General features: G+C 39.5%; 3 protein-coding genes across 5 annotated transcripts in view; 1 reads left to right on the forward strand and 2 right to left on the reverse strand.

Annotated features, from left to right (window-relative positions):
• The window catches only part of nme7 (NME/NM23 family member 7), a 34869-nt gene extending 26395 nt beyond the window's left edge, over nt 1-8474 (reverse strand). The window contains exons 1-7 of one of the 3 annotated variants that reach the window (XM_074667754.1): nt 8348-8474; nt 5630-5728; nt 4022-4188; nt 3280-3390; nt 1128-1178; nt 727-934; nt 514-619 (exon numbers count right to left, since the gene is read on the reverse strand). In XM_074667754.1, the coding sequence (XP_074523855.1) occupies nt 514-619; nt 727-934; nt 1128-1178; nt 3280-3390; nt 4022-4188; nt 5630-5728; nt 8348-8359 (754 nt within the window). In that variant the 5' untranslated portion in view covers nt 8360-8474. Of the gene's footprint in view, nt 1-513; nt 620-726; nt 935-1127; nt 1179-3279; nt 3391-4021; nt 4189-5629; nt 5732-8072; nt 8104-8347 lie in introns of those variants that run through there. The other 2 variants (XM_074667753.1, XM_074667755.1) reach the window with 2 other exon arrangements.
• A 448-nt stretch (nt 8475-8922) lies between these two features.
• Nucleotides 8923-13860, forward strand: LOC141789436 (betaine-homocysteine S-methyltransferase). Its single transcript, XM_074668833.1, has 8 exons — nt 8923-9184; nt 10318-10385; nt 10654-10826; nt 10928-11031; nt 11318-11479; nt 11564-11769; nt 13571-13650; nt 13727-13860. The coding sequence occupies exons 1-8, from the start codon at nt 9080-9082 to the stop codon at nt 13813-13815; spliced, it is 987 nt and encodes a 328-aa protein (XP_074524934.1). The 5' UTR covers nt 8923-9079; the 3' UTR covers nt 13816-13860.
• Nucleotides 13858-22161, reverse strand: LOC141789435 (basic immunoglobulin-like variable motif-containing protein). Its single transcript, XM_074668832.1, has 10 exons — nt 21945-22161; nt 19783-20332; nt 17645-17774; nt 17457-17552; nt 17269-17373; nt 17093-17187; nt 16497-16629; nt 15104-15187; nt 14933-15029; nt 13858-14837 (listed from the first exon to the last, which is right to left on the reverse strand). The coding sequence occupies exons 2-10, from the start codon at nt 20267-20269 to the stop codon at nt 14541-14543; spliced, it is 1524 nt and encodes a 507-aa protein (XP_074524933.1). The 5' UTR covers nt 20270-20332; nt 21945-22161; the 3' UTR covers nt 13858-14540.
• Nucleotides 22162-23019: the final 858 nt, after the last annotated feature.

Here is a 23019-nt window from a genome sequence, read left to right on the forward strand (position 1 = left end):
CACATTTGGTAACCATGTTGTGCCTCCATGTGACACAAACACATTAACAGGCAAGGGTGAAGACACAATTAAACAGATCTGTGTGACTGCCTCATTTATAACTGAATCAACAGATGGTAAACAAAGACCAGATATCTCTACAAATATGGTGTTTGTGAGACTGATGCCAAGACTAATTTACGAAAGGATAACATTCACTTATCACTATGACAGCAGGATTAAAAAAAACATCATTCTATGTTTATTCAATTCAATCTGAAAGATGTGCAGGAGAAGTAATGAAAGTTAGTTGACTCTGAAGTTGGTGAGCGCTCTGCTGGACAAACTTTTTGATGATACTAAATTCAAGTCACAGCAGATGTTTTCTGCATTTTATGTCCTTAAGAAAAACATCTTTGACAATCTCATGTATATACATATATAGAGGAAGCCCATAGGGCAGCTAAAACTTTGAAGTCATCCCAGATGAACTGACCTTATACATGTCTGTAATAAACAGGTTTCTGTACCTACCCTCTGATACGGCGTGAGGCTTTATGATGCAGCATGTGCAGTCTGTGAAGATGGCTGTGTTTGATGGACCGTGTCCAATAGTGGATGGGAAAAAGAACTCCAGCTCCTGAAACAAACAGAGAATCATTTTATTGTTGAGGATCCCTTCATGAATGAGGAGTACGGTGTACTGGGGAACATGAATGAGCTTCCAGACAAGCTTCATATTCTTACTCGAGCTGCTGCAGCAACTGAGTCTGAGCCGTGTCCAACATTCTTGATGCCATCTGTTCCAAACTGGGCACGGACACTCTGCGGCGCCTCCTTCCGTGCCACAGCGGAGTCTGCAGGTCCCAGGAGCCTCCTCCAGATAGACATGGCCTCATCACCCACCAGCTCCATGGCAACCACAGGGCCCGAGGACACAAACTGCAGCAGGTTGCTGCAAAATGGAGCAAAGCTGGAGTAACTCCCCCATATATGTGGAACTCCTACCAGCAGTAGGCCAGCTGAGTTACTTATCATCAAATGTCACCACAATGTCATTATGCACAGGGCTCTGTTAATGAGAGAGGCTGGGTACCAGAAATGTGCTTTGCTGTCTCTCAGCTGGTAAATCATTGACACACACTCACTTAAAGATCGGCTTCGACTGATGTTCTGCATAAAAGTCTGCCGCTTGGCTCCTGTAAGAAAACCACAGAGCATGAAGTTAATGAGTGGCCAAATTATCTCAGGTATGACACAAGAACACCGTGTACTAAACTACTTACAAGAAGATTTATAACAGTCAGCGCTCTGCGGAGCTGAGATAGATCACTTAATATAAAATTAACAGTTTGGAAAAAACATCCTGAGGTTTGAGTTAAGATATAATTTGCATACAATAATAGTTTATGTTTCCTGATTGTTTCATGGGGAAACAATAGAAGTCATTTTACCAGATTCTTTTTACAACTGCATATTTATTTCAAAGTCTGTTATCAAATATGATAAATCAAGTTGGATCTAGAAAAAAACGATGTAGGTTTGGATGTTTTCAGATTTGCGCAGATATTTAATCAGTTCTTACAGAATGTTAAAGCAGAAAACAGCAGCTGGATGAGTTTGGGGCTAAGTGTTATTGTTTTTCTAGTTCAGCTAAGTGCAAAAGCTTTCAAAAAGTGACATCAGGACACAAGTGGTTCACAGCCAACATAAAAAGATCTGGTAAAGTCCGTACTTTGCATCAGTGAGGCTCAGTTGTGTTTTAAAGCTCCTGTGAAGAACCTTTGGCCGACTTTGATTTGGCGCCCCCCTGTGGAAACAGCAGGAACTCTTACCTCTTTGCTGATGTGCCTGTGTAGGATGACTCCCGCCATCTTTAACAGTCAGATTCACCACTCACTGTGAATCTTTATCATTGAAACTGTAAACAAAGGCTGTTTGGTGTTGTGCTGTTCATGTCTTTGTCTGACACCTACCCTGCCGCAGTGGCTACAGCATTAAAAACACATACGAAATCAGTAATCTTGTTGGCAATGATTTTGCGGGTAATAGAGAGGCATCAGCAGGAGTTTTAACCTACTGCCCCCAAAAATCCCCTCACAGGAGCTTTGAGAGCCAGGGCTTTCAGCAGATATTGTCAACTGTTTGTTTAACTCATGTGTAGGACTCGCTGTACATGGTGTAAGAAAGCTGTCAAAAAAGGCATGTGCATAATCAATGATTCATATTTGTAATTTAGACAATTTCTGTGTCAATTATGTTTTCACGAAAAAAAAATTGTTGTCATGAACGTTAGTTGTAAAATTTTCGTTCAGGTTACAGTTGTTTTAAGTGCAAAGTTATATGAGCACTTTTCGATTTGTACCCATAAGCTTGGATTTGTATTCACAGGGAAGCGTTCATAGTCGTAGGAAAGTGAGTTGTAAGCATAAAACTTTGCTCTCGTATAAAATCACTTGTAACCTGAACCAAATTTTACGACTTACGTATATGACAGCAGATTTTTGTGCAAAAACATTATTGACAGAGAAATTGTTGACATTAGAAATATGAATAATTAATTATGCATACGTATTTTTTGACAGCTTTCTTATACCATACTATATGCTTAAATCTCACTAATTTAAGGCTAGCTTGATAATGAAAAAGCCTCTTTAATAAAAGTGTACTCTAGCTTTGCAGAACAACCTTTTTACTTCTGACAGAGCAAGAAAATTTGTGATGGAACAGGAAGGCCATGCGTATTCATGAAGCACATTTCAGATAACAGTGAGACAGAAATAACAAAAAACAAGAAAACCTTGAAAACACTATATTTCCTCTAAAAGGAACTGAAAGGAGGAAGAAATAGCAACTCCCTGAAAAATCCTTCAATACCTGGCATGATTTTGCGGTGGAAGAAGCTTTACTGTGTAGTTGTTCTTAAGTGGCTGTTTTGGTCATAATGAGCAAAGATTTCTGGACTGATAAGTCAAATTCTGTCAAGTCAAACATTATCAGCAATGTGTTAACATCAAGTCTCTGCTCTGTGCTGTGTCTGCGACTGAGACAGGCGTGATAATAAAACTGCAGGATGAATGAGCACCTGATAAACCCGTTAATTAAATGCCAAGCCTGTCTGCCACTTTGCCGCTCGGTATGCCATATGTCCTCAATGTGTGTGAGAGAAAACAGAGTCATCCATCTGTTATTATGAGGAAAACTGGCACCAAACTGCCTGCGTCTTCTCCTCTGACAAGAATTTGTCTGATATAACAGCACAGAGCGACTCACAGCATGATGGGAAGGCTGTGACCTTACCATGTGAGCTTTGTCATTTTGGCTTTGGTCACAATCAGGTTGGAGGAGTAGATTGATTCGATGATGTCTCCGATCTTGGTCACGACACCTGGCTTTATTAAGGCGAGGGTTCTGTAGACACGGAGAGAGATAAATTTAGAAACTGATCGAGTCTGATACGTTAGGTAGTCAGAGGCAACTTGCCAAGACCTGAGAGTATTACAGAGACACTTAACGTAATGAACACTTCAGATACAGAGGGGTCAGCTATATTTCCAAAGGGAATTTAAAACAACATAAACTGTCCAAGAAGCTTCACAGAGAGCGAAAACTAAGCTTTTATACAACAAATAAAATGAGTGTAACCAGACAAGGATACAGAAGAACCACCTCAAAAAAGTTTAACTTGTGTTTCATCTCCTGGAGACGATTAAAGGCTGTAAAGACTGAGGGCTGAGGTTTTTTAATGTCTGCGTTTGATGGACAGAAAGCTGATTCTCTCTGCCACACAGAGTAACAACAAAGGTATGCCTGCTTTAGCCAAATACAGCGCATATTTCAAAAATATGACCTCATTAACATCATTGTTTACTTGATAGAGATACATAATATTTTGGCTAAATCCCTGAGTATGTAATACAGTTTGAACAGTGACACTTTGGCAGGGCATTTTATTATCTCATATAATTGTCCAATTAAATGAGTCATCACAGCAGACATCCTTTCAGCTCACACACTTTTCACACAGCTTCAATGAAGCTACCTCTCTTTTTTGCTGCCCAGTTTGTTTGCTGTGTACTGATCTCCGTAGTCGATCAGATTCAGCTGCCGTGAGAACACGTTCACTCGGTTCCCAACGAAAAGGTCCTCTGGGTTGAGGTGCTCGTATTTGGTCCTTCTTAAAAATATTCGCTGGTTTTTCACGTCAAACTGCAAACGAGAAAAAAGACATGATGGTAGAAAATCTGATAACTGCAAAAACATACAAACACATCACAAAAGCTGTGCTCCAGATTTCGCTAAAAACCTCTAAGGTTAATATGTTTTTGAAGTTTGAACAGAAGCAACTCAGCCTTCTCATGTTTAATAATAAAAAGTGTTTATTTGTTTATTTAATTTGGATCCCCATTAGCTGTAACCTGCAGCACAGCTAGTCTTCCTGGTAGTGATGTGTGGATCGATACTAAAATATCAATACTTCCGATTCCTTCTCTCTGTGCTCTAAAATTGATTCTCAAATCAAAATATCGATACTTTTGATACTTCTGTCATCTGAGGTAATTGAAGTAACCAAACTGTTGAGAATGTATCTGAATGATACGCCGTTCAGTGGGAACTACTTTTTCTTCCGCCTGCACCTGCATGCTGTTCAGTCTGTCACTTACTCTCCCGGTCTCAGCCTATTGTCTGCAGTTTGTACAGGACAGACTGGCAGCATGCAAAAGAAGTCGTGTGTGGAGCTATTTTAGCGCCACAAACAGCCAAGACACTGTTCGTGAAATATGTAGAGCACTGTTGCTGTTGGAGTTGTTCAAAAAAATAGATATGATTGTGAAATAAGTAATGAAATCAATACACTCTTCAGTACAAATCTGGATGAGTTTGTTTGGAGTAATACATACATGTGGATCAAGGAGATAATTTCACATAGGCAAAAAAAAGCCTAGTTTAATTCAGGGAAATCTCTCTAAAGATTTAGGTTTGTTTAAAGTGGATAACAAACACCATTTGTCAATAAATCACACACAATTGCAATAAAACAGTCATAGTAAGTTAAGAAAAATATATACTATAAAACATGAATAAAAAATATAATTTAATCTATAAAAAATACTTATAATAATTCACAACCTGTCTAATTTGCTTTAACAGTTGAATAAATAATTAAAAATGTAGGTATTGGCAAACTTCTGCAATTATTGTGGCTTTTATTTACTTGATTAAATATCCTATTGGCAAACTTCAATTTAGTGGTTTGATTGGAAATGCACTACTTTTTTTTCTTTTTTTAGATAACCAGACACATTACATGTAATAACACAAAGTACCGGTATCGGATCATTATCGCCAATACCAGCCTGAATTTTACTCAGTATTGGATCAGGAAGAAAATTGGTGGTATCGAATATCACTACTTCCGGGGGTCCAGGCTAAAAACAAACATTTTTACAAGCATATCATGTAAATTATTGGAAAGAAAAATGAAAACATACGACACACAAATTGAAACTTTACGATAACATCCTTCATAAATAAAATAAAGAGATGTAATCCACAAAACACTGAAGAAGGACGTAACCACTATGTGGTTACGTCCTTCTTCAGTGTCAAAACATTTTCAAAACCTCTAAAAGAAAAAGTGAATGCCTACCATTTCCACTGAGCCATCTTTGGGGTAGTAGAACAGTTGGTAGCGCCGCAGGAGAGCAGCAGTGGGGTCATACCACTCAGTAAGAAAGGCAAAGCGATCCTCCTCATAAAAGAAACAGATCAATCAGACTGATACAGAACTGGAATCGTAAAATAAAGCTGTGCAGTGCGTCACAAGATGATACTGGGAAAATTTATAACCCTTTCATGCAGACACATTTATTCTTAAGGGTGAAATGTTTTAGTTTAAGTGTAAATTATGTTGCAGTAGTTTCACAACAAAAAGAAACAGACACACAGCATCCCTCCTTAAGGTTGTTTGGACTCCTGTCCTCATTTTAAAGCATGCTTTAGTGCAGAGCAGGGTGTGGTTAGAATATGCGAGTAAAAACAAAAACTACTATCAAAGCTTACTTTTTCTGCGTAAATCAGTTATGTCATGGTATTACTGTTCCAACAAATGCACACACAAGCAGCCGAAAAAAATCAAGAGCAAGAAACTGGTACAAGAATGACTCACTGTTGTACAATGATGCTTAGAAATGACTGGAGAGATATGTATCATGAAAAAGAAACACCTACACTCAGACTAAGAGAAATATTTTTGGTACAAAGTGAAAGAATGGGTGGTTTATGACACAGTATTAAACAAAGATATTGTCATTTAGAAAAGGCAACAAGTCCCAGAAACATCACTCAGCAGGTGTGAAAGCTGAACCCAGTAACACTGCTTATGCCCACAGCCTCCATGCATGATGTTTCACAGACAAAGCCAAAAACAGACTCAATTATCTCACCGAAACGGTACATTAATTCTGATCAACATCATTACGCCTGCAGTATCGTACGTGGGGAGAACTCTTTCAGAGATACGTTATTGGTGGATGATAAAATTACTTCTCAGAATAATATATAACAGATTACTTAATGACAAAGAAGCAGTCTGTTTATTGCAATAGAGAATGAGTAAGTTGTCCTTGTAATAAAAAAAGACTCATGATCTGGAATGAATTCATGGGATCTGATTGTTTTCATATTTCAGATGAAAAGGATAAGAGCTTTAAAAGAGCAATGAATAGGGATGAATTCAGGTGATTCCTCTTTTCCAGCTCTGATTCATCTGGGTTGTTTTGCTGGTTCTGTGAACATTTATATGTCTTTAGGGTTAGAATTTCTTACAGGGCATTTCAGGTTTCTACCCAAAATCTTTTTTATTATGATTCATATTCCTCGTGTATATAACTAAATGAATGAATGTAAACAATTGTTTGAACATCATTGTACAGGGGGGCCTCCAGCCTGACCTTGGTGTGCAGAAGTTTGTCTCTTTAAAGAACAAAATGTCCAACACGTTCCCTCCTCTCCTGCCCATTGTTACTCTGAAAAAACTGCAGCCCATGTGACCCTGACTTGCAAAAACATTAACTGCTTCTATATCCTGCTCTAAAAATACAAGGCAGACTACTATATCATGTGTTTATTTGTAGATGTAATGGTCTTTAGACACTCAATTCATTCACCAGTATTTAAACATATTGGAAACCATTTTAATAATTTATCTCTTATAGGTTAGCTTATACACTAACATTTATAGTGATTGGGGCCAATGGCTTGGGGCACTAAAACAGAACAGGTGCTGCTAACTGTTGATTCATTCTCTAAAGAAACCTGTTGTCTTAATCTCTTGGCTGGAGATGACTGTTTTTAAAGTACAGGCAATGCTGCAACATGCATGCACATGCAAATCTTTTTGCATACAGGTTTGGTTTGTGTTGAAATGTGTGTGTTAGTTTAAAATCAAGTAAGACTGAATCAGAACCTGGTCTGATGTAGAAAAAATGTCTAAATAAAGTTGCAGTAGTGGTGAAAAAAGTTAACTCACAATTTTCTGCATTTTTACAAATTATTACAGGTTTAAGATATCTGCAACTGAGTCTGTATACTTCTAGGTTGGCATAAGCCATAGATGTGGGAAAAGTCCAAGTACTGTGAGTCTGGATCAGGACCAGGTTTAATGTGGTCTCTAGAGAGAAAAAAAAACAGTTATATTGCCATTTTCTGCATTTCTACCAATGAAGTTTTCAGATAGCTGCAACTGGGTTTATAAGAGTCTGTATAACTTTTGGATAAAGTAAACCAGTTGTGACAAGTCTAAGTTTTGTGGGTCTGGATCAGGACTTGGTCTAATGTGGTGTAATGATGTTTTCAGACAGAAAAAGAACAATTCAATTACCGTTTTCTGCATTTTCAAGAACAGTCCAGAGGCTTTACAAATCTTGGTGTGTTTTAAAAGCCGCGTGGCCTTTGGGGAGATGTAGTCTAGATATGAGAACTCTAAGCATTGTGGTTTTGAATAATAATCTTGTTCCCACAACCGTCTTCGTGACAGTTACAGGAGCTGCTAGGTGCTAAATTCAGGGTCGTCTCGGCCTGCCAGTACTCACATTTGATTATTTGTAAGCTGTTGCTGGATGGTTGTTGTAAAGCACGTCTTTAGTTGCCCCGCACTTTTTCTTTATATCCCAAAATGCCCGAGTTTATCAGATAACTTCATTCAATCCATCTCCGTTTGCTACGTGCTAACATGTGTTAGCTATACAATCCGTTAGCAAACAGTTAGCCGTTGCCGCATTTCAATATTTTCGTGAACGGTGCTGAGTTTGTTGGAAATGAAATGTGTTTTCAGGTCGTTTTAAAATATCAGAGATATCCGACTTACCATTTTAGACATATTTATAACGTTTACATGTCCGTGATACTGTTTTCAGCTAGCAAACGTTAGCTGTCCCGGGCTGTGTTGCGTTGCTATAGTAACTATAGTGACAAGTCAAGATGCGTTCAGGGTACGTTCACCAAACAATGGCTGTCACCAGTATTAGAGTAGAGGTAGTATATTACTTTAATAAAAACTGACAACTTACGTGGTATTAATTATTCATACGAATAAGAGGCAAGTTGTAATGATATACATGTTTCCAAATGAATATTAACAGATCTATCATTAAAATGTTACATATCGCTGGCTATGTTGTGGTAGCCAATTCTGTATTTCAGGAGAGAAAATTATAAGACCTTGCTATACTAATATATGTTTAATGTAGTTCAATGAACTTATTTAGGGTGTCTGTGTCTCTACTTGTATTGCTCTTTGAATGACTGTGTCCACTAGCTGCACTCTTACTATGTGTTACTACTCTGCCATCTAGTGGTGGTCATATGGTAACATGACTTTTGATGTTCACAAATTCGAGGGACATCAAACGCAGCACATGAACTTTTTTCTGTCACCCGGAAAAACAAGTCTGGAGAAAGCAGCACTGCTGTGTTTAGTGCTGCCGGCGTTTGATATTGTAAACTCTCGAAAGACGTTCAAGAGTTTCACCTCCTTCTTTTTTAATGTAAAAAAAGGATTGAATAACATTTTAGTGTCCTTTATTAACAGTTTTCTTCCATGTCTTCCTCTCGTCGTCTCAAGAAGTACATGCATGATGATGGACCTTTAATCCTGGATGGGGGACTTGCAACTGAACTAGAGGCGCAGGGAATACACTTACAGGCAAGACATTAAAACACATGTTAAAATACAGTCATTGCATGAACAAAGGTCTGCATTCCATGTAAAGCACATTTTCTTGTCTAATCATGATTTCATAAACAGGATATACTTCCTAACTTCATCTTTTAACGACATTATTCTGTTACTTAAACGTCTGATTGGCAATTTCGTGCCTTTTATGTGCATTAAATCACACTCAAAATATCTCAATGTTACATGCAATTATCTATATACACTATATAATCAAGGTGTGTTTTGGGAATGCAACCTAACTATTGTTAATAAATGTGCAAAATTAACCTTGTCTTAAATCATTTTAGGTCTATGTGCATTAGTTTAAGGCTCTTCTACTGTCTTGAAGACAATGTACACAAATATTCTTATAGTTATGCAGCTGTACATAAGAAAAGCTGAGTCATTTTCTCCTTGTCATGTACCTCAGCCATCCTATAGGGCTAACAGAGGGGGGCTCTTTTGCTCTTAGTACATGACTGTGTTGAGTAGCCTATCAGAGAAATGACAATAAGACCTTAAATAATGTCATGAGCTGTTGTGTGATGAAGAAGCCTTTAAAAGTCAAAGTACATGCTATGTGGTTGGTTGATCTCTGTCATCTTTTATGCCATTTATCCATTCATTTTAATTAGCAGAGAAGTGATTACATTACATCAAATTCAACAATCTGGTGCAACAAACTCTCCCAGCCTTTGTCACTCTGGTGCACCTCATGAATCACTCGAAGTAGTGGTGTCTGATCTTAGTAATGTAGTATTTTACACCAAAATACTCGCTGCAATTCAGGGATGGAGAACTTTTTGGAATGGAAGTATTTTAAAGTGTTAGAAACAGACATTTGGCATCCCTAATACAAGTATCATCTCATTTGTGGTTTTCAAATAAAACTAAATGAAGAATGATAAATTATTTTTAAAAATATAGTTTCCTGAGCTGAATATGTATTTTTCTGCTTATTTTACAAAACTGCATCATTTCCTGAGGTGGCACACTTCCTTCTCCAATCCAAATCCATATTGAGAAGCTAACAGAAAAAAACACTTTTGTCTACCAGAAAGATGTAAACATGGATCTATAGATAAGGACTAAAATGTCTATTTTTGTTTTTGTTTTTGTAGGGAGATCCTTTGTGGAGTGCGAGGCTCCTGCATACTAATCCTCAGGCCATAAGAGATGCTCATTACAGGTAAGGTTCATTCAGAAAACTCATTTGCCGCAAATACCAAAACGTGGTACATCAACCATATAAACAAAGAAAAAATTGTGTATAAAGATAATTGATCAGGCAAGAAGACTTTGTTTACCAGCTTGAGGCTCTTCTTTGAGGTATTGTGATGAGTGTTTCTACAATTCACTTTGTTAGTATTTCTATTGGCTAGATCACTCAGAGTATCTCTGAAATGTTCAGAAAGAGGAGTAGAAATTGTTTCATGAAAAATGTGATATTCCTGCAGGTTTCTTCTTAGTGGTGCTGATGTTGTCACGACAGCCACGTACCAGGCGAGTATCAGAGGATTCAAAGATCACCTGAATGTGACGCCTGAACGTGCCAGAGAACTGCTCATGTCTGGAGTTCAACTCGCCAAAGAGACCACAGAGAAGTTTATCTCTGAAAGTTGTTCTGCAGGTAGAAAACAAGGGCTAATTTGATATTCCCTAAGCAATTAAAACATTCAAGCTATTAAAACTTTTAAATAATGATGTGGCTACATTGATTTATCTCTGAAGGGCAGAGACGTCCGCTGGTGGCCGGCTCTGTTGGACCGTACGGAGCCTTTCTGCACGACGGGTCAGAGTACACGGGGGCTTATGCAAAGGAGATGAGTGTTGAGGTAAGAGGTCCAGGTGCTTGGATGGGGTTGGACTGTGCATTCTTTCTGATAAAGAAAAAAAATGCTGCCTCTTATGAAATAAATTTAATTTTTGGGCATTCTGTGTTACAACTTACCTCAGTTCATTTCATAACAAGATGATAACTTCTGAGACAGTGAAGTCTCTCGACGTTTTGCAGTGTAACTCATTTCTTCTCTTGGTTGGATACAGTAACTTCAGCATCAAATGACAGTGCTGCTTTTATGTTCATCTGGATCTTTTTTTATCCTCTCTCTGTCCTCCAAGGATCTTAAAGTCTGGCACCGGTCCCAGGTCGAATGTTTAACAGCAGCTGGAGCTGATTTCGTCGCCTTTGAGACAATCCCGAGTATCAAAGAGGCGGAGGCAGTGGTGGAGCTGCTCAGAGAGTTTCCAAACTGTGATGCCTGGCTCTCCTTCTCCTGTAAGGTAAACGTCACTGACACGCAGCCTCTGCAGATTTGGTGTGAACCTTGTTGAGTTATTATGTCTGTCTGTTTAAAACTCCGTCAGGACGAGAAGTGTATTTCCGATGGCAGCCTGTTCACTGAAGCGGTGCAGGTTGCTAACAGATCCCCTCAGCTGGTGGCTGTAGGAGTGAACTGCTGCTCTCCAGAGCTGGTGGAGCCACTACTGGACTCTGCAGGGTCCGTGCTGAGCCCGGATCTGAGCTGGGTGGTTTATCCAAACAGTGGAGAGGAGTGGAACACACAGCAGGGGTGAGTCTGATGAGGAGAAATGTTTGAGTCCTCACTGAGCAACACATCACCACGTCTTGGTAAGAGTCATGTCTTTATGACAGTGGGTGAAAGTGCTCATGGGAAACTGAGTCTTTATCCCAGGAAACAGTACAGATTTTGGATAGTCTTCACAGCACCTTCAACCCTGTAAAGCCTGACCCATCAAAAACAACCATAAAATTTTAATTCTTTGGAACTGAGATTGACTCTTAACAAAATACACAAAGAATATTGCTATATTGTTTTGTTATGTTTAATTTTTTGTATCACATTTGATAAATTGGGCAGTTTTGGCAACTTTTTTTGTGAAGTTTTTAGTTAATGTGCATTCTTTCAATACAGAAAATACTTGTTTTCAAAAATGAGAAACTATTAGTTATTCTTACTGTAACTTATTTGAAATGAAGGATGATTTTCCTGACAAAAAGCATGTGGATGATTTCATGAGCAAACATTTAGAAAAAGGAAAAAACAAAAAGAAAAAGTTAGGAAATCATATAAATCATCAAAGTTAGCGTGAAGTTTAAGCATTTTTAAAGAAAGAAAAATCATCATTCCTGCCAAACCTATAAATCTAAAATGGTCAAGTTTAACTTTAGTTTAAACTTGTGTTTTGCTTACAAATAACTGAAATTGTTTCCTTTAATCTTAAGAAATCCTGAGTTTAACACTAAATTGTGCTTTGCTTTCCTTTAACTGAAGGAATAATCTCAAAACCATCAAATATTAATTCATTTATGATTCCTTTACGTACTGTTAATATTCTGTCAGGTTTCTTTACTATGTTGAGTAGTCAAAAAACAAGAACAAAGAGACGCAGGGGCACGTGCCAGCATTGTCAGGACATCTACCAAACTACGATTGTTTGAAAGGTCAAGACTCTTACCAGCTGCCTCTTTGGTTTCTGCAGTTTTATGATGCCTGCACAGCGCCGCTTTATTGTTTTTCAATCTTTTGGGGAACACTATTTAGCAGACACGCTTCCCTCGCCTGCCTCAGGTGCATAACAAAAGATGATTATTTTTGGTTTATTATTTCAAATACTTGCTTTCTCCCCTAGTCAACTGCATGAGGTGATCATTAATATTTAAAGTCCTCATTTGTTTGTTTATTTATCTACATAACTGCACATGATTTTCATTTGATTGAAACTAACCAAATAAAAAAAAACACATAAAAAAGCTACTTTTCTCTCAGGTCTTTCTACTTTGTTTTAGCTAGTTTCAAAGGCTATTTTCCTAAGTCATTTAACCTCTCATTAAACTTTTAGTTTGACTTAACATTTATTTAATTTATCCAGGTTTTTAAGGAAACTTTTTAGTATGTTGATGAGATAGAGGTCTTTGAAACTCGTGTATCAAATTCAGCAACACAGGGTTAAGGACAAAGAAATAGAGAAAGAAAGTCATCAAAAGAGGAAACCAGCAACGGGTTGAGCCTTGTTTAAGTCTGGTTCAGGTGTGTGTGAAGTGTTGAGATCTCTCAGACTCTGTTTGTGTGGTTTGTAGGATCAGAACTGGCCTAGCGGTTTAAGCACACCTGATTATACAGAGGCTTTAGTCGTCGTCCCAGCTGTCGCCAGCTGTCGACTCCCAGCCTCAACACTTCACTGCAAATCTTCTCTCACTCTCTATACTCTACTTTTCCTGTCTGTCCGAAGTCTTTCACACTTTTGTTCCATCACTTGAGTGAGCTTTTAAAGCAGCACTACCTGAGAGAATCTGTAAATAGTTTTCATTCTGGCATTTCTGTTTTCTTTTTCTTTTTCTTATACAAAAAGGTGGCTCACATCAGAGAAAAGGTCAGCAACAATACCTGCACTAAGTCGCACATGGAGGAGGCAGGGTGCAGCTTTGATAGGTGAGGAGATCTGTTTCTTTTTACCTCTTTCTCTCTGTCGTCTACCTGCTGTGATGATCTTTTCTTCCTCCTGTAGGTGGTTGCTGTCGCATTGGTCCCACTCACATCGCTGAGTTAAGACAGGAGCTGATTGGAAGCGGCGCGTCTGCAAAGCCGCTAAGCTGAGAATGTAACTGTGATTGATGTAAAGAAAAGTGTCTGTCCAAAGAGTTTGTAAAAAATCTTAATTTATTGTAAAATTAATTAAATAAAACTACATCAGATCACAGAAATGAGGAGTGCGTCGGGTCAAAGACAGATGACACCATGAAGGTGTGGGAACAAAGTGTGTCTGAGTATAAACATGAAAATAAACCATGCAGGCTTCAACTCTCTCGGGTTTCACGTTTTGATTGATTTCCAGGGATTGAATACATATTTCCTCACAGCCAGTGACGCTGACTGTTTCCACCATCACCTCTGTACAGCTCCACGTCTTCATCTACGTAACAGTCTCACTGGAGGTTTCACAAAGCACAACAGAAGGTCGACGAGCTGCTGTCACGACACTACAACAGAGATTCCACTGAACTGAACTGAACTGAACGAGCCACTGGACGTCAGGAGCAACGACTCACCTGTATAGGGTAACGTGGAGGTGTGTCAACATGTTTGAACAGAAAATACAGCACATGTGTTTCCCAAACAGCACTAAGTGATTAAATGTGCAATAACAGGATCACTGCAGTGAGTTTGTGATAAAAACAAAGAAATGTGATGAGAGGAAGTAGAATGAGACTAAAATAATCTTGTAGTCTTTAAAACATCTAACCTCATTTTGTTATCAAACAGAGGGGTGGATAAAATAACAGAAACAACCTACAACCCTCTGTGCACCCTGTAGAACCTGCTCAGTCCGTGCTGTCCTCCTCCAGGTCGCTGTCTGGCGAGCTCCTCTGTCTGTGCTCTGCCATGTTGGACTGACGTTTCCAGCTGCTGTCTTTCTGACTCCCCATGCTGTGCGAGCGTCCCAGGTTGGCGAGACGCTTCGATGAAGTCCTGTCGTCTGAGTCGTCCGAGGCGTGGGCTCGCTCTGCGCCCGAGTGGTGGAAGTCGTGCCGCAGGTTCTCCAGGTTCAGAGCCCAGGGGCCCAGCTTCTGCCAGTTCACCCTCTGGAAGGCCATGATGCAGTGCAGGTTACCTCCCACCTGTGAGCCCACCAGACATCCACATTAGTCCAAGTTCAACTCAGAAAGATAAACTTCATCAGCTTATTTAAAACAACAGGCAAGAGCGGGGGAACCTTTTTGGTTTTGCGGCGTTGAATGCCCCTCTCTGTGTGACGGATGTCCAGGTAGTCTGGATTCTGTGTGTTCAGATCTGTCACGATGTCCATCCACCTAAAAACAGACACTTCAAGTAAAAGAGCTCGCGGCTGGAACGTGATCAAATCTTAAACAGACTCAGATCTTACTTTTTACAGTGGATAGACGGATGTTTCCTGCTGGGCTCACCAATCAGGATCCAATACTCCATTTCATTTGTGGGTAAGGCACCCCTTCACGACCACAAAGAAAGACAAACTTTTAAGGAATTGAATCATAAATTACTCACAGGGAGATGAACTTCATTCAATTCTTCCGATCAAATCCTTAAAACTCTTATTCTGTTACTTTGGGGCCTCAACACAACCATGGGCACAGTGGTAAATATGAGAGTTCAAGCTTTGAGAAATTTTAGAGCACCCTCTGCTGGATATTTTATTCAGGACAGATAAAATAAAAACATCTATTAGACAAAAATTACACTTAACAACCCGCACTTACTGACTAAATTTTGAAGCTAGATGTCTCATCGACATTTTAATTTAAACTTTTCCACTTGTTTTAAAAAATGGATGAGAATTTAGTTTGATTCACCTGAAACACAGGACTTAGAGTCACGGTACAATTCCCTTTAAAATAAAGGTTTTTTAACTGATCTGCCGAGCATGACTTTGATTTTTTTTTTTTTAGGTTTCTGAGACTGCATTTATCCAGGAAGCGCTCCTTCCTAAATTATTTTGATTCAACAAGTTTTAGATTACTCTGACTCCATTAAATCAACACGTAAACATGAGTCATAACAGAAAAATGCCTCAAAAAAACCCACAAACACATCCTGACAGACATGCTATTTTCCAGACTTAACAAAGAGCTTCATGAATACCAATTCCTGCAAAAAATAATTCAAAAACACAGAAAATAATCTTCATTGTATCCCATAACATTAAGAATTGGAAGAACCCAAAATCAGCCTGAATACAAAAAGCCACTGCAAACTTCTAGCATGATTAAAGCTTTAACACTGAGCAGTGTTGCCTCCTAACTGTGGATACTACATTGTTAATATTGAACCTAGAAGTCGTCCAAAATGCTGCAGACAGAATCCTCAAAAAGGTCCCATGTCACACCAATCCTGGCTTCCAATCAACTTTAAAATCCAGTTCAAACTCATGTTTCTGTGAACAGAGCCTTGAAAGGTCAGGCTCCAGGTTATTTCAGAGAGCTGCTGAGGCAGGACTCTGAAGTCCTCTGATCAGGGTTTTCCTGTTGTGCCTCGTACCAGGCTCGAAATTACAGAAGACTGTGCTTTTGAAGTTGTTGGTCCTGAACTTTGGATCAGTTTCCTGTCTGAATTAATAACTGTGGACTCTGTGGACACTGTGTACATTTTTTGTGTGATCTTTCCACATTCAATGTATCCCTGTTTTACCTTTGTAAATTAAATATCCATAAAAAACACCAGCTGAGTTAAACTTTAAAAACTCGCAGTCAGCTCAGTGAATTTTCAAGATAATCAGTTTCTGTGTGAGTGATGTGACCCACCTGTACGCCTTTGCTGCTTTGAGCGGTGTAGCTTCAAAGCCCACTGGGCAGAAGTAGTGGTTCTGGCAGTGGTAAATGTAGGCCATGGACTCATCCTTCAGCCCCTGAGTCAGTTTCATCAGCGCTCCTTCAGCTGAGGAGATTTGACAGGTTATCACATCTCTTTGGAGGGAGACATGGATCACAGTGAGACACTGCGTTCCTCTACCTGAGTGTGACAGCTGACTCGCTGTGACTCATCGGTGGTGTCAAACGTCATGAACATTATTTCTGCTGCGCTGCTTTTGTGAGTCCTGTTTTTCTACATCCACTTTTCCTTCAATAATTGTCATAAATAAGGGTTTCTGGACTGACTGATTTAATTTTAGGCAGGAAGAATTGTGTTGATGTATCTTAGTCATGTCTGTGTGGTGTTGCAGTGATGGCAGGAACTGTGCACACATCCTTTCACGGTCTATTTTTCAGAGACCTGCAGGTATTCATCTGAAACACAGGACAGCTGCTTTGCCTGCTCATACTTTGTGGCTTCTCTGAACCGTTACAACAGGCTCTGATATCAGAGCAGACAGAGTATCAGAGCGCCTTCAGGGGCTCACCTGTCTCTCCTGCTGTCTTGTGTTTTCCGTGTGGTTTGTACAGGATGTAGGAGCAGCCTCGCACTCTGAAGTTGTCGTTGATTTGTCTGAACCACCTGGAAGAGAAAATGTGCTCTAATTACTGAACTGTGAGTCATTTCCAGAGATGACAGTAATTCAAAGACAGGTTTATTTACCGCATCAGCGTTGCATTGCCAGTGAAAGGACCGAACTTGATTTCTTCAAAAGGCGGCTGAAAGCCCAGAATGTGCAGAGCCTCCTCCTGAGAGATGGGTGGAAGGCTAACCACAGAAACATAAACCCACTTAGTGTCTCAGTTTGTGTGTATTTACGTGACGCTAAGCTGAGGCTGTGTGAGGCTCACCTCCCTGCACCCAAAGTACTGTAGAGGAAATTCCAGCACGACACCAGAGAGGAGATCCCACACGAGGTCTTATACTGCGGTCGGCTGATGCAGTACCTGAAGGTGTACGAACACAGGTTATAAACTTCAACAGCTCTCTGTCTGATTTATTCACATCCGTGTTTCTCTCTGACTGAGTGAAGCGTTACCATCTCCTGAGGTCGAGCACTTTTCTCTGTTTGATCTCCTCCAGTGAGTCATGGGACGGGACGTCCTGCAGGTTCCGGCTGATCCTGTCAGAGGACTTCATCTTCTTGGTCATACTTTTCTTCATGTTGCCTGAAAACAACATCAGTGAAGTAGGATCAAAACATTTCTGTGTCTCAAAAATCCTGAATACTTTTCCTCATGATCACAGTCACACCTAGATTGAACAAAGTTTTCTAAATATTTTGTACATCAGAGCACAAAGGGCTAAACCTGTATTATGCACTTAAAAATTACATTTCAAGTGTAAGTGTGTATGTTATAATCTGTTTATCAGGGATGGACATTTAAGTGGTAACACTATTCCACAGTCACTGGAAACCAACCACCCATTACTGGAATAGTTCCTCGCCTCCCCAGTAGACACAAAGAGAAAGAATTGATCCATCCGATGACTGTGCAAAGTTGTGGTAGGGTAGTAACATATGATATATGTTTATTTTCTGTAAAAGTTCCTCCCAAAACTCTTTTTTATCTTTGCACAAGTCTGCATTTTTCTCTAGTTCTGAATTTCACAGTGCCCCAACTGTTATGTTTAAATGTTTGTATATGTATTTGTTTTTTTTTCATTTAATGGCAAAAGAAAATAGCGTCCAGATGTCCTACAGTTAGAAAATAGTGCTTCTATCTAGGGGTGGGTACTATAAAAGTGGGTACTTTTATAGGTACAGACCAAATTCTGTCATAAGTACCAGGTACCAATTCACGTAAATCGAAAAGTACTATGTTTAGGTACTTAAAAGATAAGTTTGGTTCATACAGCTTTTTAAATTGAAATACAGCTGTTAAATTGAAAAAAGAGACTTTATTATAAAAAAATGATATATTTTTACCCCATAATCACAAAAAGTACCAAAAATTGGTGTTGTTGAGTACCGATACCGATTGCCAGGTAGCAGGCATCAGTACCGTATCATTTCAAATATGAGGGGTACCATCCCTACTTGTATCACATTAAAACAAGGGGCTGGTAAAAACAAATGAAATTATAATAAACATTATCTATTTTATTATTCATTGTAAAAAAAAAAAACAGTGAATCCTCCTCATAGACTACAGCTGGGTGACCCACTCAGAAATAGTTGTCAACTGCTTTCACCTTGTTTGTTTTTAATCACGAGATCATGATAATCTGCAATCAAAAACCAGCAGATCATTCACTTAGCTCATAATGATGAGCACATGGTGCTGCAGATGACCAGAGAGAGATTTTCTGCAGGAAGTCCCTCCATTAAATACACTGATTGAGGTACAACATCAGCTGGTCTGCTTGGTGGAAACACGGAGATACACACCAAGCTAAAAAAAAAAACATCTATACGGCAGAAATAAACGTGTTTACAGCCTGGCACAAAAAAAGTCTCCTGTCTGAATCAGTAATTCCTGTGAAGGCACACACTGCACAAGAAGTTGTTTTTATTTTTTTCCAGACTCAGCAGTTTAAACATATTGAGATGATGAGTCCAATCAGAGGCACAGCTCAGCAGATTGAAAGGCAGGTGGCCTGTAGCTGTTAGTGTGGAGGCACAAAGCCCACCCCAATTCCAACATGGCCCCTGACAAAGATTTGCTTCAAAACTCTGTTTTAAAAACAGACAGGGGACACCATGGAGACTACGTTCGTTTATTCTATAGTCTATGGTTTATCCCTTAGTTAAACACAGTTATGGGTGTGTAGCTCATTTATCTGTTCATTCACATAATGGGAGGTCAGACTTTTTGACTTCAACTTTACTGATCTGTTCAAATAATTTAAAGACTTGGTTTTAATGCATAAATTTGCGGAATGGGGGATGTAGATTGACAGTTTGTCCCTTTGGAAGCTGTTGGGCTAAAAGCCCATCTCAGAACCACATCAGAGCTGATTTTAGAAAGAAAGGCTGATCAAAAGGAAGGAAGTCAGTTAACAAACATCTATACAAGAACCAAAGGCTGCTTTTATGATTATTACTGACAAGGAAAACACCCCAGAGTAAACAGATATCCACCTCAATGAACAGTTATTGCGCCAATTTGAGCTGACTCAATTTTCTGAAATCATTACTAGACATTAAACAGGCGTCTGAAATGTTTCTCTTACTTGTTCTGGGTTTTCTTGTGAGTACGGCATTGAAGTCTGTGGTATCAATCTCCCAGGCTAAAATTGGTTTAGTGTTTCCGGACGACATCTCCATCATGTCACAGTCCCCGTCTGACCCCACATGGGCCCCTCCAGGCTGGCTGATGCTGAAGTCTACTGAGGGTTTGGTCTTCAGCAGTGTTGGGCCGTCACCCTGCTTGTTAGAGACCAGGTCCCTGGATGTGTTTGGAGGCCGGTACACACAAGCAGCCTGGTTGAGAAGAGCATAATCAGAGCAGACTGTGTAGAACTTCTCACGCGAGTGTGTGACCGGGCAGGTCCATGGCAGGTGAAGCTCAGCGCTGGACGCCCTCCTGACTCTGACAGCATCCCGGGCGAGGGCGTTCATCAGACTGTGTTCCTCCTCTCCATCGGTGGGCCTCTGCAGCCCTGACGGCTCTGCTGGCCCAGGGAGGTTTACTTCTTGACCCTCTGATGTATTAGGCATTGAGTGGCCACTTAGTGTGATGGATGACTGAAGCAGCTCAGGTTAAAGTGACTGGTGCTCCTTCTGTGGAACAAGGAAAATGCTTTTTAAGAAACTCTGAAAAGATGTGACAGGAAGAATGAAGTTCAGAGCTATTTGCCCAGTCAAAGGCACAAATTATGCTAAAATGATTAACTACTTCAACTGTGTGGAAACTGTACACAACCTTTGGTGTTAAAACGTGAAGTCAAGCTGAGTGAGGGGGTAAACCACCAAAAAACAAAGCATTTCACCATAACATCACTTTGACAGATGATAAATCAGTGAGTGGATGGAAAACATCAGCAGGTGGACAGATATTCAGTGGATGGATGTTTTTAGTGGGGAAACCCAGCATATACACCAGAAAGGAGTTAATGAACACAAGCCACTTTATGCTTATGATTGCATTATCTGTGGACATTTACAGACTGTGAAATATCAAGACATAAACTTGTGTCAATTAACCAAAAACCCTCCAAAACCAAAGACCAACACACAGATCACTGGTTATGCGACCCAGGTCATGACAAACAAGCCGGAAAACTACATGTGCAGAGGTAACTGCATCAAATATGCCAGAATATACTAATTTTGTTTTGTTAGGATTGTTAATTAAAATATTAATTAAACAGTAGTTTAACTGTGAACATGAAGCCCGTTCTTGTTAGTCTTTATTTAAACATTCACTTATTGTTTACTCTTAACATTGAGCCCTAGGTGTCATATTTGGTCGTAACCTCAGCTCCAAACCAACTTCTTCATTAACTACACAAAATAAAAACTGGGTTCTGTTAATATTATTTGTTTACAGTCAAACCTAGCTAAATGATGCTTGTTTATGGAAAACTTGCAGCCACAGATGTCGCTGGTATTTTAGTGTAATGGCAGCCCTGTTAACCATTTAGCCAAGAATCATTGACACGTCCACCTGGAGTCCCAAGTTAGCAGGGTTAATTTTTAATCCAAAACACTGGTTGCTCTGTGACAGTTAGAGCTTGATAGTATTTGACTCTGCGGAACAGGATCATTTCTGACAACTGACCTCAGAACAACCAGACATTTCTAAGCTGCTTACAGTTAATTCAGAGTTTGCAGGGTGCTAAATCATCTAAATGCATGGAGTTAATCACTGCTTCCTTTGCCAAAATGTATGCATCTTTATGATGACGCAAGTTGGAAAGAAGTCTATAGCACCTTTGAATACAAATGTTTATGACAGGTGAAGTATGGCAGAAACTCAGGAAAATAACAAAATAATCAGCGAACCAGGCAGAAAGAGGAGCCACCCCTGTGCTCACTCGGTGCCACCCTGATCAAGAAGCCTTGGACACACCCCTGCAGTGACTCTGACCCTACATTAATATATCTGCTCACATTAAACTATATCTCTCTGATTTTTGAGAATGAACCAGGAAGGACATTGTTCTGTCTTACATCAACTACATTGTCGTTACCTCTGACCGACAATAAGTCACCTATTACACAAACAGAACACCGTGTGTCTGTTAGCTGTGAGCTACATGAACATAAACTAACACTTCACCTGTGCTGCGCGTGCAGTCAAAATGAACACACAGCTACATCCTTCAGTGTTGTGTTTTAGTTAGCAAACGCAAACACGCCCAGCTGTCCTGTTATCGTTTGTAAGTCATACCTTGTGCTGTTTCTTGGAGCCAAAGCAGGCTGTAAAAGCATCCAACCAACCATTAATGATTGAAATAAGATGCACGTTGGTTTGAGAGAAAGTTATATTAACATTTACACAGACTAGACGTCGCTCTCTGTACACTATTAGACTGCCTTGTGCAGCTTGACCGGACTGTACCATTTTTGGACTAAACAGGGGAGTTAAAAATGGTACAAGGGGAATACAAAACACTAAAAAAGTGTTTAGCGCAGACAGATTTTTTTCTGCTTCAACCCATCTACTTTTGTTTAATATTTGATATATAATTTGAAATTATGAAAATGTGTCATCTTCGTTTAGCCTATTACCCGTACTGGACTGATTCAACATCCCTGACCAATCACAGGAGCGACGCCAGGAACGGTTTGAAGTAGTGATGAGAATTAAGGTTCATATAAGAGAGCCGGTTCTTTTGGCTCGGCTCACTAAAACATCCGGCAATCTCAGCTCACAAATGGTTCCCTAGATTAATTAAAAACCAAAAAATATTTGAAAATTGTGTGTAAAGTGGATTACTAATGTAAAGAAAAAGAATTCAATCAATTTTTTATCATTTTTATGACTTACTTAAAAACTCAGCAAGAAGCAGTGCCACTAGATTGAATTTTAAGTACACAAACAAAAACAATTTTGATTAAATAAAAAGGTCCGATCTCTGACTATAATATTTGTAGACTTGTAACTATTTACAGTAAAACAACATAGACAAGCTTAGCTGTAAAATGACAAGATATTAATTAAAATTTGTAAGACAAAAAAGGAATGTGTCCTGTTTTAGACCTTTTCTGAGGGGACAGATGTTGCAACAATGAACAATCTCTGCGCCATCACCTTGGTAAGACCTGCTGTCACCAATTTTCTCATCTTTCTGGGGTGTTTTCTCAATCTGCAGTGCAGGTTCTCTCATCTCCCTCCTGTTTGTGTGCTCACCATACTGTGCTTGTAGCCCCTACCCCACTCTCTCTGCTGCATGTGGACACACACATGACACCACAAATCTTGACTAGTCATGTTCGGCTTGAACAAAAAAGAAGAGGGGAAA

Source organism: Halichoeres trimaculatus, unplaced genomic scaffold (assembly GCF_033239565.1).
Source record: "Halichoeres trimaculatus isolate MK-OKI-2021-1 unplaced genomic scaffold, fHalTri1.1 fHalTri1_scaffold_4, whole genome shotgun sequence".
Lineage (NCBI taxonomy): Eukaryota > Metazoa > Chordata > Actinopteri > Labriformes > Labridae > Halichoeres > Halichoeres trimaculatus.

Coding starts and splice junctions, on each gene's coding strand:
- LOC141789436 (XM_074668833.1), top strand. CDS start 9,080: ATGTCTTCCTCTCGTCGTCTCAAGAAGTACATGCATGATGATGGACCT. Junction 10,827..10,927: donor CTCTGAAAGTTGTTCTGCAG/GTAGAAAACAAG, acceptor TTATCTCTGAAG/GGCAGAGACGTCCGCTGGTG. Junction 11,480..11,563: donor GGCTCTCCTTCTCCTGTAAG/GTAAACGTCACT, acceptor AAACTCCGTCAG/GACGAGAAGTGTATTTCCGA.
- LOC141789435 (XM_074668832.1), bottom strand. CDS start 20,269: ATGCCTAATACATCAGAGGGTCAAGAAGTAAACCTCCCTGGGCCAGCA. Junction 17,775..19,782: donor CACAAGAAAACCCAGAACAA/GTAAGAGAAACA, acceptor TGTTGTTTTCAG/GCAACATGAAGAAAAGTATG. Junction 16,630..17,092: donor CAAGACAGCAGGAGAGACAG/GTGAGCCCCTGA, acceptor AAATCTCCTCAG/CTGAAGGAGCGCTGATGAAA.